Here is an 18,389-nt window from a genome sequence, read left to right as displayed (position 1 = left end):
TTATGTAAAATATTTACATGGTACTAAAAGTCCTATCTGTAAAATTAAGTATATTCAAAGAGCTCTAGTTGTTACCTCTATCCCTGCCTCCCCACACAGTCTTATTCCTGGGTGACTGACGATATTTTTGTGTTTATGGCTGAGTGGGTGCTGGAGATGGAGCAGTGGGATGGCAGTAGTGGGAGATTCCATCCATGGTTTCATTTATAGAGTTCCACTTAATCTCTTTCTCCTTTGGCATGGAGCCTTATACCTGCCCTCAGTGTGCCTAGTGCTTCAGAGTCACAGGCTTTCTGATGCAACCTTTGTAGATCAAACCTTCAGTCTGATACAATTTGGAAGGAAAAGCCTAGCCGCACTAAATGAGGGAAAGACTAACTGTTGATTTCAACTCTCTCAGGGATATCCAATCGTTTGGCTTCCCTGGGCCACATTGGAAGAAGAAGAATTGTCTTAGGTTACACATAAAATACACTAACAGTAATGATAGCTGACGAGCTTAAAAAAAGAAAAAGTGCAAAAAAAAAAATCTCATAATGTTTTAAGAAAGTTTATGAATCTGTGTTGGGCCATGTTCAAAGCCATCCTGGGCTGCCTGCGGCCTGTGGGCCATGGGTTGGAGAAGCCTGATCTAAGTCTTTAGATGGGGTGGGGGCAGTGGTTGGGAGTGGTTCCTGGTTCCTATTGTCTGTCCCCGCAGCCATTTTATATTTTCACATTCTCTTGTCTGCTAATACATGCCATTTATAACTCTGAAAAGTTGATTGATGATTCTCACTTTGTTTCTACTACCTCTAAAGATTTATGCCATTTGAAAAAAAAAAGTTCTTTGCTTTTTTTAAAATGGGATTTTGAGGTAAGTATGTGTTCATTTTGCTTTATTTAACCAGGAGCCATCTCTGTGCTCACGTTTCTGTTAGAGGAAATTTGGCCCAGGTATGCTTTAAACCCTGGCTGTTTGAGAGCCAATTGCTCATCTGTGATTCCCACAGATATCCTGTGTATTCGAGTGTCATATGGTCTCAAACATGGCTGAGGGAGAGTCTAGAGACAGGCACACACAGTGATTAACATCTATAAATACAGAGATGGGTTTACATAAAGAATTCTAAATTCACAAAATTAAGGCAGAACCAAAATTTTAGTGTGGTTTTGTTGTTATAAAGCCTTGAATTTAAAGTACTTTTGATTGGCTTACATTCAGTGTGTTAGAGGGTACTTATGCTATATGTGCAATTGCATCCTAGTTGTGTAAATAACCAGAGAAAAGAGGGTAAGTGACATGAACTCTGGATGTTGAGTATTTATTATCAAAAGGCAGAATGATGGAGACTGAGTATAGAAAATAGAATGTTTTGGAATCAGAGTTACCTGTAGCCATTTATAAAAATAAATTAGTTTAGTCTATAATTTGGGGGCTTTAGGAAGCCAGAAATAACATTTCTTTCCCTTTTCTACTTTGAAACTAATTGATAAGTAGACATGGACAAAAAAATTTCAGCTTTATTACTAATAAAACTGGTGTGGAAGGTGAGATATTTGGCCTCAATAGACATTCTATTATTTAGCCTCTGAATTAGACAAACATACTCTAACACTGGTTGGTCACTGATAGAGCAGGTCTCCCCCTAATAGGAGCAGAGTCAGCCCCTGTGCTTACCAGGTAGTGGAGGGCTGACTAGAATGCTGCCTCTATGAAGGAAGGAAGAACCACTGGAGAACATGCACCTAGAAGTTGTTAGGGTGATAGGTCCTTCTCCAGGTTCACAAATCAGTTTGTCACTCCTTCCTTGGCTGAGGGGAGAATGAATGAGTGAAAAGAAGCTGAAAGTATGCTTTCTAAACTTTTCCCTCCTGGAGATTTGAATGGAAATACAGAGAAGAAATGTTTCCCCTAAATATGTAATATGTAACAGGTATAATATGTAGCAATCATATTCATATTCAAAGAGTATTATGAAGTAACAGGCAGTAACTGGCCCATCATTATGTGTCACACTGAATTGCATGCTACTCATTTTATATCATGCTTGGTAAGCCCTCTTTAATCTGAAAACATCTTGCCGTTTTTTGGCCCTGGATGATTTTCTTGTACCATTTCTTTTCTTGGGTTCTCTGTATTTTCATTCCATTAAATAGCTGTGCTTATTAGACACTTACATATGAATATGGCCAAGTATTAAGGGACTTTGAAAGGTACTTTTAATACTTTTAATTAGAAATAATATTTGCTTTTCCAACTAATTTTAGACTATCTATATTTTGTAAGCTATAACCAGTCAGTGTGTGAATGCTTTATATATTCAAACAGCAGGTTATACCCACTTCCTTACCTACGCAGAAGCTGTTGCTCTTTCTGCCAGAGAGCAACCAAATTTTCCTGAGCAGTGGTAGCTACCTGATGGCTACTGTAAGGAACTTCTGATCTACTTTCCTCCCTAGTTCCTTTCTTATTCTAATAGTGGTCATGAACCCTCTTAAATTCCCTTATTTTTATTTTCTTTCTTTATTTGACTTAACTGTTTGGTTAATTTCACTACAGGAAGTCTTTCATGCACACACAGGCACATGCCCTTAGCTTTGTCAGTATCTTAATTCTATTGCTCTACTACATCAAGAAGTTTTCAACTGTCCTGTCTGCCCCCGCACCTTCTTTATGTTGAGGGAGGAGTTATTAAAGTTTTATCTGTTTTGTTTGGTAGACTGACCTATGAAAACTAACCTACTATTTGTAAGAGTGGACAAAAAATTTCAGCTTTATTCAGTTTTTTTTTTAGCAGGAGAAAGCTATCTGGTTTTCAAAAAGTGAGGTATCAACTTATAGAAAATATTCTGCTTGTAGTTTAAAATAATTTCTTCTTGTATTTATATATTATAGAAATGCTATTTTTATTAAGTAACTTTTAGTACCTCCTCTTTTTTTTTCCCCTCTAAGTGCCGTATAAGGAGTATACAAGTATGACTAAAGTAATCACTGCTTTTAAAGAATTTATCTTTCTATCTGGTAGAAGAGATACTATAACAAGGTAAAGAGAGGTACAGGCAAACACCTGTACCTGGTTTAAAAGCAACAAAATTCCCAAAATCTATGATTCTTGTATGAGTTTTGAGTGAAAGAGAAATGGTAGTATAGAATACTTAGCGTGCTAGTACAAGTCTTTGCCCTGGTTCTGATTTAACACATTGTCAGATCTCCTATCAATTCTCACTATTAATTTTTCTAAACTATTTCCCAGCTTTTCTTGTTCCTTCCCCTGCCTCACAAGCTGGGGTGCTGGCTTTTGTAAGAATAGAATAAGAAGATAGAGCAGATAGGAGGTGGAGGAACAAGAGGTGAGTAAGATTAGGTAGGTGTATAAAAGATGGTCATGCAAAATTTGTACATACAGCCTTGCCCTTGAACTTTTGAAAACTTCTGTTTAACTTACAGATTTGGTATATTGTGTTAACTCTGCTCTACACTTTCCTAAATCTTTCTCTAAAATGTCTTCTAGCTGTATCAACTACCTTATTTTATTGACTATTTGTTGTTAGTATGTGGATTAAGGCACATCATTGGACTGTCATGTGCATTTACAAATACAACATCCCTTTGTGAAAGGAAGAGTAATTTTTAGTAATCTGTGTAGTTTATGAGCTCTGTTTCATCTGTCATTGACTTTGATGCAGATTAGATTGACTTTTTAAAGGCATGCTTTTGAATTATGTAACAAAGACAAAGTTTTACATAAAAGATAAGGGGACAATGCATTTTATTCTCAAGAATATTTTAAATGAATCATACTTAGAAAATAATATGTGTCATTAGTTCACCAATAGCTATAACTCCTCTGAATTAACTTTAGATTATCACATACATACAGTAACATTTATAAATTTTAGAATGTGAGACTCATTGAGAGATAAAATACTGCCTATTACATAGGGTGGTTGTGACAGTTAATTTAGTATGTTTAAAGCCACTTTGAGTACTACCTGGCCCATAGTAAGTGCTACATGAGTTTATAAGTGTTCGCTAACATTTATTTTGTTTTTATTATTGTTATACAGTGGTAAAAATTTCTTAAGCAATGAACTGAAGTCTAGATTTTTGAGATGTAGTCATTTACTGATTATAAAGCAAATGCCTTTAGATATTTTAACTTCATTTGTACTCTCTGTAATAGGAGGCTGATTTTACTAAAATTATATAATTATATACATCTGTTTCTGTCTCTTTGTTAGTACCTTTAAGAATGTCATGCTGAATCTTAGAATGCCAGGACATTTCATGTGGTGTGAATGTAGGATATTCATTTACACATCACTGCACAGACAGCCTCTATATAATCAACCTATTGGTTATTGAGATCTCTTTTATTGCCTTGCTGTAAATCTTATCTTGTAATTTCAACACATAATTTGTGGCACTTTAGTTTTTTTCCCCTTTATAGTTTAATAACTTAGGTTTGTACATGCTTAAAATGTCAAACAGTAAAACTGGGAACAAAGAGAATTCCTTCACCATCCTTGAACCCCTCCTTATCCAGAAATAGAGATGACTAGTTTTAAGTATTCTTTCAAAAATATCCTGTGCATTTACAAACACATGCATGTATATCCATCCTCTTTTTAAAACACATATATTACTCCACTCCTTACCTTTCTTCATTTAATATTCATGAAGATCAGTTTCATTCTGTGTCAATTTACATGGGTCAGTCTTTCTTGGAGCTTCAGTCTATATATTCCATGTATGTGTAACTATCATTTATCTAATCCTACATACATTGTTTTGTATTTTTTACTTCTTGCAATGTCATAACTAAGGACTTGTGTATATATCTTTCTGTGTACGTTTATTTGTAAGATGAATCCTATAAATAGAATTGCGAAGTTCAAGAGGATATATTTTTAATGGAACTAAATAATAGTTTATAATTTCCTACATACATGGTTTGAGAGGGCTTTCTTCCCCTACTCATTCTAAAATAGCATATTACCAAGTTTTAGATCTTTGATGAGTGAAACCTATTATCTTGTTATTGTATATTTATCTATCACTGAAGTTAAACTTTTTTTATGTTTAAAAGTTACTGACATTTATTCTTGGCTGGGTGTGGTGGCTCATGCCTGTAATCCCAGTACTTTGGAAGGCCGAGGCAGACAGATCACTTGAGCCCAGGAGTTCCAGACAAGCCTGGACGACGTGGGGAAACTCCATCCCTACAAAAAGTACAAAATTAGCTGGGTGTGGTGGTATGTACCTGTAGTCCCAACTACTCAGGAGGCTGAGGTGGGATTATTGCTTGAGCCCAGGAGACAGAGGTTGCAGTGAGCAAGATCATGCCATTGCACTACAGCCTGGGCCACAGACAGAATGAGACCTTGCCTCAAACAAACAACAAGAAAAAAGTCATTAATATTTATTCTCCACTAAAATACCAGTTCACATGCTTTGCCAATATTTGTTGAGTTACTAGTTTTTTTTTCTAATTAAGTTTTTAAAGTAGAAATTTAAAAATGTTGTAGTAAGATCAATCTATTTTTAATCAGTGTTATGATTAAAACATAACACTTATTCTGAGTTGCTGCCCATGCTACATTTCCTCCCTGTATTTTCTTCTAGTATTTTTATGTGTTTTACTTTTTACCATAAAATTTTGTTGGATATGTCACTTACTGGTATGAGAAGTAGGGTAGGAATTCAGCTTAATTTTTTTTAAGATAACTAGTCTGTTATGCCAACACCTTTTTTTCCATTAGATATATGTTTTATCCTCAGTAATTTGAAACACTATATTCATTATACTCTTTGTTCTTGAGTTTTTTTCTCGATTCTTAATTTGGCATAGTTTCTCATTATGCTACCACAACTCCCATGTCAACATAGTTGCTATTTTATATTTTGTTATACATTATTTTCAAAATAAGGTATTTCTTAATGTTTTTACTGTTCAAACCTTAAATCCTACATAAAGCAAAATTTTGTTTTTTCTTCTGCTGTGCAGTTAGTCTCTGAAATTAATTTTTAGATATCTGCTCCTGAGCTCCCCTTTGGTCAGTGTACTCTAATTTAGAAGTAGTCTCTAGTCAAATATGATGAACACTGTATAATTTCATAATTTCTCCTGAGTTTGAAGAATTTTTCTTTCTTTTCTAGCTTTTAATCTAGACAACGAACAACCAGATTATGATATGGATTCAGAAGATGAGACTTTATTAAATAGACTTAACAGAAAGATGGAAATTAAGCCTTTGCAATTTGAAATTATGATTGACAGACTTGAAAAAGCCAGTTCTAATCAGGTACTGTACCATGTAAAGATGTCTCTTATCTTCTAGTTAACCCAATTTGCACGTTTATTTTGCATTTTCTTAAGACCTGAATGTGTTGCATTTTACTATCTCTTGGATTTCTTTCCCTGGCATCCCAGAATTTCTATTTACAATATTCCTTGAATGGAATACTTAAGCACAATTTCTTTGAATATGAATATGAAGAGTACTATTCTATTTTCCTGTTTGGATAAAAATGATACTAGTTACAGTGTTACAGTATTTTCTTGATCCTTTCCATATGACTATTATTGGTGCTTCCATAACTAAATTTGCTTGCTTGAGTCTCTAAGGCGGTCAGCTTATGTCAGATCTTGCTCAGATATTAAGGTACTCATCATTTTAAATGGATTTTAATTTTAATTACTTATGTATTATTTTAATTTTTCAGTGAGGGAAAAATTATTTACAAAAGAATATTCTTTAGTGAGCTATTTCATATATGGCACAGTTAATTTAAAATGGTCCTGTCTTTCTGGAAGCAGTTAAGCAGTGTAAGTCAGGAGCCTAAAAATGTTTATACACTTTGATTTAATAATCTCATCTCTCGAGATTGTTCACAAGAAAAATAATTAGAAAAAATGTCAGTGATGTTTGAGTAAGAATGTTCAGAATAAATAAGATGTCTCTGGTGGACTGTAACACAGCCATTAAAAAATCATGATTTTGTAGGATATCTAGTGCCATAGGAAATTGTACATTATATAATATCAGATTTCAAAACAGGATACAGAACTCTTTATGTGGAAAACTCTGAGGTTAGTTTAAAGCGTTTATGTTTATACATGTGCATAGAAAACAAAAGAATGAGGAAGTTTACAGCAAAATGCTAATAATGGTTATATTTGGGTCCTGGAATTATTGGTGATTTTTATGTTCTTTATTCTATTTTTCTATGTTTTCCAAACTTACTATAATAAGCATGTGTTGATACTGTAATTAGATTTTTAAAATAAACTATTTAAAAAAATAATTCTTGGTGTACCTGTGTGGTATATTAATGTGCTAATTGTTATTAATATACTAAGAAGTTAGAGATACAATAGAGTTGCAAATAAACTTTTTACAGAAGATTGTTAAAACTTTTCACTAGTTTACCCATACAAATTTATTATTTTATTTTATCCTACAACTTTTATTTTATCCTACAAATCTCTAAAGCATTATGAGCTCTTCACAGCATTTTCTTTTGAAAAGTGACTTTACTGCATATTTAACCTTTCTATCAATCTTCCCCCTCCCCCCATTTTGATGGAAAGTAGTCTCCACTGTACTATTCAAAGAAGTACATTTTTAAAATTGAATTTTGTGAAATTCACTTTACTGGTTTTTGAGAGCTTGTCTTACTTGGTTTTTTGTTGAGAGTTCTAAAAAAGTATCAAATTGATGTTCATTATAATTAGTGGCTTACAGTTTTCCTGGGATTTTAGTCACAGACATCAAATAGAGTTTCAATTTTTCTTTAGATGTAAAATTTCCTAGCAATCCTAGGCTGGATCTGCCTTTTGGTATTTTTATGATTTTCTGTGATTGCTCAGAAACTGCTCATGGTGGCTGAGATTATATCATCAGAAGCCTTCAGCTCTGTTCTGTAATTTGCTTTCTTTCAGTTAGTAAGTAAGATTTATTTAGTGTGCAGGTGAACAAGGCAGGGGATAGCACTGAATAAGACAGATGACAAAAATTCTGCCCTTATTCAGCATATTATCCAAGTGGAGACAGGATAAAAAAGCATGTAAGCAGTACAGTTAACTGTGCACATACAATCAGCCCCATCCTATTTTAGGTCTCTTTGCTCAGGGACAAGCTTCTAGGCCATGAAACAACTAGCTAGGCACAGGGCATCTGCTTTCAGCAGTGGAGGTAAAAGTGGAGGTTTTGTCATTGGAACAAAATAATGGTCCTGTATTAGAATCAAGGATTGAAGATAACAAAGGGCTGTCTTCATTCCATTGCTTGATTTGTTAATGCATGGATCTCTTTACTTTTCCTTTATGGGGGCTGGCATAGTACTAGGTCTCACGACAAGGACTCAAGTTTGTAGTTAAACTTCTTATTAGGTTGACAGAAAAAGATCAAAGACTTAGGCAAACCTGCCTCTGTTATTCTGGGAGACTATTTCGGTGAAGTCATGATTGAAAACTCCTGTTGCCAAATGCTGTTATTTTCAGTCCCAGTCTGTCTCCTTATATCTTGGAACTGTCTTCACCTTTAAAAATAAAAATAAAAATACAGTTTATTCCCTCTGATTTTATTGTTTCTCATGACCATTCTTTCTTTTGCTTGATCCTTTTCATTCAACTCCTGTAAACATCAGAGTTTCTTGAAATTCTGTTCTTATCCTACATATTTTTGTGTAATAGCTCAATAAGCATTTTTGTGGATGTAATAATGTATTACCTTTGGCCTTGACCTCTTTCTCAAGCTCCAGGATTTTTTCTGCCCCTTTTGATTTTGCCTATTGATATCTTCACCTAGATGGCCCACAGTCCTCTCAAGTGTATCCTTTTAAAAACTGAACTTACTGTCTTACCCTAGATAATCTTGTAATCCTTATCTCTTCAGTAACTCCCAGAACTCAGTTTCATCCACTTTTTTTTAAATCCCTTTCCTTCACTGATAATTAACTCAGTTCAGGGTTTATCAGGTTTTATCAAAACCCTGAATTGAATTAGTTCCCAGTGAAGGAAAGAGATTTGACAAACCCCTGAACTGAATTAGTTATCAAATTATTTGATTTAATGTCTTCTTTCCAACATGACAACTAATTGCAATACCTAACCTGAGACTGAATCTTGTACTGGAGGGGAGTGGGGGGATGCTATGAAGATTATTTTTGAGTTAGTTGACAATATTGGGATATAAATAGTAGATTACATAATACTTTCAATGTTAAATTTACTAAAATTGAATACTATGATTATGAAAGGAAATATCCCTATTCTTAAGAAGTATACACTTAAGTATTTAGGAGTAAAGAGCCATGACATGTGTAACTTACCACCCTCAAATGGAGCAGAAAAAAATTTGTACACGTGTGCACACACACACTTAGAGCTCGAATGCACACAAATGTTAAAGCAAATGAATATAAAAGCTAACAATACACGAGTCTTGGTCTAAAGGGGTATACAGTGTTCTTTGAAATGTTTTATTCTTGCTAGTTTTCTAAATATTGAGATTAAAGTTAATTTTTTAAAATCACAAGCCATCTTAAATGGCATTCTCTTTCATAGAATTTTCTCTAAAATAAATAATAGAACACTTTCTAAGAAACATTTTCTTAATTTTTTTTTCAAAAACCCTCAATGTTTTAATTTATAAACCCTTACCTTCTTCTTAAACTATTGAGCACCCTATTTTTAGTTACTGATTAACCTTCTGTAACCTATTGACCTTACACTGCTGCTCTCAACTTATCACACATTCCCATAGAAAGACCATGCCTGCTGAAAACAGAATGCTCCTAACACTGTGGATAATCATTTTCCATCATTTTGCTTCCCTTCTACCTCCATGCTGCCTTTACCATCTTGTAGAAGCATCCTAAACCCTTTCTAACTCTTCCTTGTATACCTGTACCTTGAATATTTTATTTTCAATTATCTTTTCCCTCATTTCTTCAATCTTTCTCTGCCCAAAAGGTGCCCAAGTTCCCATTTCCAGGAGAACCCTTTCATTTGACCCCATCCTTCTCAGCTAACTACCACCCAATATCTTCTGTTTTTTTAATCATAGTTAAAATTTCAGAAGATTAGCTATATTTGGTGCTTCCTATGTTTACCTTTTACTCACATCACAATCCATTTCAGTTAACTGAAATTGCAGTGTTTAAGATTACCAGTGGCCTCCTAATTGTCACCAAGAGCCTCTTTTCAACTTGTATCCTATTTAATATCCCTGTAGTATTGAATGATGTTGACCAGGACATTTTCCTGATTCTTTTCTTCTTTCTTCATCTCTTTATCTTCAGTGTTGATATTTGCTTTGTTATCTGTCCTCTGCATGTTTTTCATTTATCTTAAGCTGCTAACGGTTTGTTGCTGGTTCCCAAATCCATACCTGTACCTACTAAGCTCCAGAGCTGGATTTCTAGTGGAACCTTACCACCTGAGCAAGTATTTTAAATTTAACATTTCCAGACCTCCTTTGACTCCCTTAGTTTTGCTCTCTGATATGGTTTGGATTTGTGTCCCTGCTGAAATATCATGTCAAATTGTGATCTCCAGTGTTTGAGGAGGGCCTGGTGGGAGGTGATTGGATCATGGGAGTGGATTTTCCCTTTGCTCTTGTCATGACAGTGAGTTCTCACAAGATGTCACAAGATTGTTTCACAAGATTGGCTCACAAGATTGTTTTACAGACTTGTTCTCACAAGATTGTTTAAGTGTGTAGCACCTCCCCTTTCTCTGTCTTTCTTCTCCCACCACGTAAGATGTGCGTGCTCCCCCTTTGCCTTCCACCATGACTGAGTTTATTGAGACTTCCCCAGCCATGCTACCTGTACAGCCTGCAGCACCGTGAGCCAATTAAACCTCTTTTCATTATAAATTACCCAGTCTCAGGTAGTTCTTCATAGCAACACAAGAGCAGACTAATATGCTCTTTCTTAATTAATGATATATATCATTTTCATCTTCCACCTAGTTGGCCAGTTTGTACTTGAGTGCTGACATCTTTAAAATCATCCCAAACATCACTAAATCAAACCAGTTTTGTGTTTCACAGTGTCACATAGGTTGAGTATACCTTATCCAAAATGTTTGGAACCAGAAGTGTTTTGGGTTTTAGATTATTTCACATTTTGGTTTATTTACAGATACATAATGAGATTATTTGGGGATGGAACCCAACTCTAAACATGAAATTCACTTATTTTTCATATGCATTTTATGTACACAGTCTGAAGGTAATTTTTTTTTAGAATATTTTAAATATGTGCATGAAACTTTTCACTGCATTTTGATTGCGACCTGTCAAATAAGATCAGGTGTGTAATTTTACACTTGTAGAATTATGTCGGCACTCAAAAAAAAATGGATTTTGGAGATTTATAGATTAGAGCTGCTCAACCTGTGTTTGTTGGCTGTATCCTCTTCCCTTATTTTCATTATTTTTCACCTGGACCACTGCTATTCTGCCACCAGCTATTTTATTAAAAGTTCATCTTCTTAAAAAAAAAAAAACTTCAATGGCTTCCACTGTCTATAAAGTGAAATCCATACCACCTTACTCCAAACATGCTGAACTTCCTTCTGGTCCTCTAATGTACCATGCCTTTTATGGCTCTACATTGTTCCTTCTGCCTGTAATGCCAGGTCCTACATTTTTAATAGTTTTTAGTAATACTATCACCTTGGCATATAGATACATGTTTTCTAAGACCATAGTCTAAGACTAAGTATTTGCTGTCCCAGCTATAGTCCTCATGCCTCATGCCAGTGGTGGTTATAGTACCACTGTTTATGGTACCAGTGGTGTTTATAGTACTGGTTTCCCTACTGGATCAGTTCTGTGGCCTGATTTTAGGCATTGTGGATTCCAAGCCCGATGCACCAATACTTCTGAAGATGTGGAACTGTCCAGTATCTTGTTATAAGTTCTGTCTATTGCTTACAAATAGAAACTTTGATACATGCACTCAACCTTCATTGTACTTATAAAATACAAATTAGAAGTGCCTAAAACACAATATAATAATCACATCATCAGTTTCTTTCATCATGCAGCACTTTAAGTGTTTACTTGATACTGCGTTATTGATTATGCTTTGGCTAGGGCAGACCCCAAACAAATGCACCAAGTCAGTGAGGCAGTTAGGAAAATGTGGTTTTCATGTGCACTAGGAACAAGTACATTTTTACATGGGAGAGGATGGGACGGGGTGTCTCCTGTATTTTTTATTTTTTTGAGATGGAGTTTTGCTCTTATTGCCCAAGCTGGAGTGCAGTGTCGAAATTGTGGGTCACTGCAACCTCCGCCTCCTGGGTTCAAGCTCTTCTCCTGCCTCAGCCTCTTAAGTAGCTGGGATTGCAGGCATGTGCCACCACACCTGGCTAATTTTGTGTTTTTAGTAGAGACGGGGTTTCTCCATGTTGGTCAGGCTGGTCTCAAACTCTCGACATCAAGTGGTCCGCCCACCTCGGCCTCCCAGTAGCACCTGCCCTCCTGTTTTTTTTAATTTAGTATGTAGCATGTTGAAATGGATATGTTCTTTACTATGATGCTGAAGTATTTGTATATTAAAAATAAAATTTGGTCTAGATCTTTTGAAGCAGTCCTAGTGAAACCCATCACACAATACAGTTTTAAAACCACTACACCATGCTGTAATGTGTGTGTACATGCATTGTTTAATTATGTTATAAAAAGTTAATGAAAGCAGTCAGATTATAAAAGTAATTTGAATTTACATCTTCCATTTCATCTTAAAGTGTTGTCTTATCCAGATTGGGGCCATTCCTATTATTATTATTATTATTATTTTGAGACAGAGTCTTGCTTTGTCACCCAGACTGGAGTGCAGAGGTGCCATCTTGGCTAACTGCAACCTCCGCCTCCCGGGTTCAAGTGATTCTCCTGCCTCAGCCTCTTGAGTAGCCAGGGTTACAGACGCAGGCCACCGTGCCCAGCTAATTTTTATATTTTTAGTAGGGACGGGGTTTCACCATGTTGGCCCGGCTGGTCTTGAACTCATGATCCACCCGCCTTGGCCTCCCAAAGTGCTGAGATTACAGGTGTGAGCCACTGCACCCTGCCGGTCATTCCTATTGCAGAGAAGATTAGTTTCAGCATCAGCAATCTGTCAATATGTAGTTAGAATTATCTCCTAAATGGCAGATTAATAGAATTCTTGACAGTTTTTAAGACCTTAGAAGATTATTCATGGAATTAAAGAGACCTTTTTTTCTAATCATTTTATTCTGATTTCCTTATTTTATTTGTTGTTCATCATGGGTTGGCACTGTTGAGAATGAGAAAACTATAGTAGAAGATTCGGAGGAAGAAATGAATTGATAAATCCTTCTAAAGGAGTCATCTCAAGCATGAAGATCATAAGAGTTTTAATGGATTAGTATTACCTTTCTATGAGATAGAAAGTATTTTAACTAGCACATGGTTTACGTTTGGGCACTTACCCAAAGACAGGAGAACTTTATAACTCTATCAGTCATTGTTGTTGTAGTCTGAAGACTTTTTCCATTTTCTGGGTCTTTGGAGAAAATAATGGTTTCTCCTTAATTTAATTTATGCACAATACTCAAAATGTGTAATAATGTGTATTTTGATTTCATTGAGTGCTGATGTTTTCTTTTTAGATTGGCTTGCCATAATTTTGTGGCATTGTGTAAACTAGGGGTCATTTGATAAGCAAGATGTTTCCGGTGCTGTCTGTTTAGAATCATATTACAATTTTACTATGTTGGTTTTGAGCAGTGGTCATTCATTCTTGAAGAGGGTAAGGTATGATCATTTAACTCTTTTTGAATTTAATGTAAATGCTTGTTATTTGCAAGCCTCTGCCTTTGGTAGTATTTAGGCTGTTACACAAATAATAAACCATAGATTTGAGAGAAGTAAAATGAAAAAAGAAGTTGTGTAGCAGAGAGGTGTTGACTTATCAACACTGAACACAATATAGGCAGTCCCAGATGGAAATTTGTCCTTCTCTACCCTGAATCTTACTGCAGTGATGCTTAGTTCCGAAGTTCTCACATTGTTCTCTTATTAATTAATTTGTATTTGTCTAACCTTTATTGCCATGTTATGAGTTTCTTTAGGTAGCAAATTTATCTTAAAGTTTTTTCCCTTATCTTCCCCACATTCCATAACCCATTATTGGACTGATGGTAGTTAGTTTTTAATAACTTCTTAGTGGACTGTTTTATAAATTAAATAAATTAACTTACTGTTTTTAACTCAATGTTTTATAAATTAAAAGATTAATTTTTACATATAATTTATTCATTTATGTATTCAAAATAATTTATTGAAATTGCTCTATGAGGACAAGGACCACTTAGTTTGTTAATCAACAGACTTTCTTGATTAACAAACTAAGTGGTCCTTGTCCTCATAGAAGCTAGTAGCAGTCTAGAAGAAAAGCCTATATGGTAGGATAATTTTTTTAATTTTCCCATCCCTATAATAAGTAAGTAATGTAAATCAGATAACTCAGAGCTATCTTGGAAATAATAAATTTGCCACAGACTCTTTTGCCAGTTAACTAACTGGTTTCTACTGCTTTTTAGTGAGTGAAGTACATGCTAAATGATAGAACATTTTTATTTTTAGGGGAGTCTCAGTATGCTGCCCAGACTGGACTTGAACTCCTGAGCTTAAGTGACCCTCCCAAGTAGCAAGAACTACAGTTGCATGCCACTGCCCCTGCCCACTAAATGACAGAATTTTTTTTTTTGTAGTGTAAAAATAGTAAGGTTCTGATTTTGTGTATTTTTAATCATGTGACATAATAATTTGTGACTGATTTGTCTACAAATCATTCTTCCCCACTCAAACTGATGCTATCCTCACAATAGAGATGCAGTGATACTAATTGCCTCAGAGTAGCTAAAGATCATTTTTAGAGAATGATTAAAATCAAGATTACTTATAGAAAGTCGCTGTATAACAACATACAGCAGTGAACTGAAAAAAATAGTTAACACTAGAAAGAAATATCAGAATGTTTAACTATAAAATGTGTGTTGAATTCTTATTTCTTGTGTTATAAAGAGCACTTTAAACATGGGAAAACACATTGTAAGCTGGAGCAAGAAGCACCAGAGAAAGAAATCTGAGCGGGTATTTTAATCTCAACATACCATGCAGGAGCATAGGAAGCGGTGTTAACTTGATAGTATTGTTATATAAGAAACTCATTACTGTTCTGCTGATTGGTGGAAAGAGCTCTTATCCTTCACCCCATTCTGAGGTTAGATTAAGCTCTTGATTTAATTAGTGAAGATAACAAAATTTTATCAGAAGTGAAGTGATCAAGCAGCTGAAGCACATGTAACACATCACAGAATTGTTTCCTTTGGCCTCCAGAACACATAAGAACTGCCTGTGATGCTGTCAGCACAAGGTGGAATTTTATTAAATCTAGAAAGCTCAGTTCTTATTCTACCACTATTGTCGTAGACTGGGTTGACATCACCATTCCAGAGAACTCCGGCTAACAGTAGAAAGGTATTCACTTAACAGTGATATTTGGAAATACTGGTTCTTATGGTGTGGTCTTATTTTCCAGACTCTGGCCATCCACTTTAAGGACCAAATGCAGCCTCTAAAATGCAGTTAAGCTGCCTCTACTAAGAGATTGGGTTACCAAAGAATGGCCACTTACTGTTTTAATGCACTAAGTGTAATTGTGACATGGACTAGAATACCTGAGTTGACATTGTCAGTGTATTCTCTTCCTGTGGTTCAACTAGGCTGAGAAACTGTAAGAAACCAACTAATTAATTCTAGAAATCATTCATCTAGGACTTGAAGTCCAGTGATCAGTGCATTTATTCCATGAAATTATACCAACATAAGAAATAATGAGAAACTTATTTGGTGAATTTTGCCTTCTTCAATAGACTTCATACAACATACAGGTCAATTTGTATATAGATCTTACAAATTCAATGAGAAAAAATTTCTCTTCATTTCCAAGTACTAGGGAAACATTTCTTGGGAAATATCTCAAGTTCTGAAAGTGAGCCTTCATCTCTAAAATAATACAAGTAAAAAGATTGGGATAGCATCACTTCAGCGAGGCTTCCCAGCCCTAAAATGGCATGATCTTTTTCTAATGTTTGCTGTCAATGGATATGTGTAACCCCCATTCCATCCTACTAAAGCCTATTGGCTTATTTGATCTCAAGGTGCTAGGCAACAAATGTGACCAAGCAGATGTTTGCAGCCTTAATTTGAGATGTGTCAGCATTATGCTGGCTACATTGAAAAAGAGGTAGGTCCCTGAAATACCAGCATTAGAACTCCTAAGGGAACCATCCTAGGGCCACTGTCTCAGGATATGACATTGTTATTAGCAGAATGAGTGTTAAGAATAAGGATTCTCTAGTATTTAACATTTGGATAGAGGAATTCTTTTGTATGTCACTGGTTCAAAGAATTCAAAATTGCATAATGTTGAAACTTCTGGAAACATGCTAAGTTTGTTTTCATAATTTCAAAAGAGGCATAGTAAGTTGCACTATATTAGAGAATATTCATCTTTTATTTTGGATGCACATAAAAAGAAACCCCTATACCTTCTAGTTTCTATAGGAAAACAAACAGAAGCTAATAGACTTGAAAACTGATAGATCTTCAAATGTGTATAATACCAGAATTTTGAAGGACCTTGGATGTCTTCTAGTCTAAGACTTGCCTGAAGCATGAATTTATTACAGTCTTCCCAAGTGTCATTCATCTAGCCTTCTTAAATATTTTCAGTTATACAACTCACTGTGTCTGAGGGAAAAATACTGATTTTTAGATGTCTCCTAATTAATGATTCCTTCGTTAGGTTGAATTGTATTGTATCTTAACCTACCATAATAATATCTGTTCATGGTTACTAGAACTGATCACATATTTTTTATGGCCATAATCTAACTTTTATTTATTTTTGCCAACATTGTAGCTGATGACATTTTGTATTTCTCATTTAGCTTGTAACACTTCAAGAAGCAAAACTGCTGCTAAATGAAGATGATTACCTTATTAAAGCTGTATACGACTATTGGGTGAGAAAACGTAAAAACTGCAGGGGGCCATCCCTCATTCCTCAGATAAAACAAGAGAAAAGAGACGGCTCTACCAACAATGATCCTTATGTTGCCTTTCGGAGAAGAACAGAGAAAATGCAAACTCGAAAGGTAATGTGCAAATTAGGTTTCATTGAAGGTAGCTTAATAGTATTTAAGATCAATAGTTTTTTTCTAATAACTTGAATAATTTTGAATAATTTGAACATAATGGAAGCTAATGGCATTGATGACTTTCTATAAGAAATCCTACTTTTCTTCTGATCTGTGGCCAGACATGTTATCCATTGTGCCACTGGCCCACCACAAGAAATCCTGCTTTTCAGTAGCTTCTGTTGGCCAATTGTTTATACTGTTTATCTACTACCTGGGCCCTTAATGAATCTACTGATCATACCATTTTATGCTTGCAGTTGAAGTGATATGAGGAATTTTGTGTCCTTATGCACCTTGGAAGTTTTGAGCTCTTCAGTAAGCTAAATATTCTATCACAGATCTCCTGTGTTTTGGAAGCTGAGAATTTGAAATAATATTACTATTCCTTGTTGCTCACTTGAGACCTTATAATTCCTTGGAAGCCATATTTTAGTTATTGTAGTTCTTGCAAGTCAAAATGCACTTTGCTGTGTCTAGCTACTATAGGGTTATGGAAAGTAGGGAAAGGTTCATTTTCAAGCCTGTTCCGCAAAGAGTCAAAAGTAACAGTGGAATCTTTCTCCTTTTCTGAGTTGTCAGTTGTGTCAGATTTCAAATTGATGAGCTTGTTCCCATCTGGCTTTCAGAAGCAGTATGAAGCAGAATTTTAACTAAGAGAAACAAGATCTCATACTGTGGAATGATATCGTATAGAGGAGAGCACTGTTCTAGAGGAGTATTCACTGCCTTACATTTCTCATAATTAACAGTAACACACATAGTAATTCGTTCTCTAATATTGCAAAGTATCAGGAACGTATAAATATAAAATAAGGAATTAATTGGAGGGAAAGCATTTTTGTGGCTTCTCCTAACATTGAAAGCTTCTCTTTGTCAGCTGTTAATACAACAGCTGTGGGACATAACAGCTGCCAAGGATAGTATATTTTAGGAGAAACTCTCCTCCTGGTTAATAACCAGAATTTCTATAATTCTTGAGGATGTAACTTTTTTAAACATTAGAGGATGGATTTCCCAAGTGTAGATGACATTCCCTAACCCAGACTTGAATTTTTAATTTAGCATGCTGGTTCTTAGCTAAGGGAATCTGCAGTATTTTATGAAGATTTGGCACTTTTCTAAGACTGAAACAAGATAAGTTCATAAGTATAG

The 18,389-nt window shown here is 35.1% G+C and overlaps 1 protein-coding gene across 2 annotated transcripts in view; it reads left to right on the top strand.

Annotated features, from left to right (window-relative positions):
* Positions 1 to 18,389, top strand: part of EPC2 (enhancer of polycomb homolog 2) — a 130,178-nt gene that overhangs the window by 79,546 nt on the left and 32,243 nt on the right. For both annotated transcript variants that reach the window (XM_012457093.3, XM_064382790.1), the window contains exons 3-4: positions 6,143 to 6,288; positions 16,986 to 17,192. In XM_012457093.3, the coding sequence (XP_012312516.1) occupies positions 6,143 to 6,288; positions 16,986 to 17,192 (353 nt within the window). The remainder of the gene's footprint in view (positions 1 to 6,142; positions 6,289 to 16,985; positions 17,193 to 18,389) is intronic.

The sequence above is a fragment of the Aotus nancymaae genome, unplaced genomic scaffold, assembly GCF_030222135.1.
Source record: "Aotus nancymaae isolate 86718 unplaced genomic scaffold, 86718_ANA_hifiasm-v0.15.2.pri h1tg000029l, whole genome shotgun sequence".
Taxonomy (NCBI): Eukaryota; Metazoa; Chordata; class Mammalia; order Primates; family Aotidae; genus Aotus; species Aotus nancymaae.
This window is presented reverse-complemented; position numbering and strand designations above follow the sequence as displayed.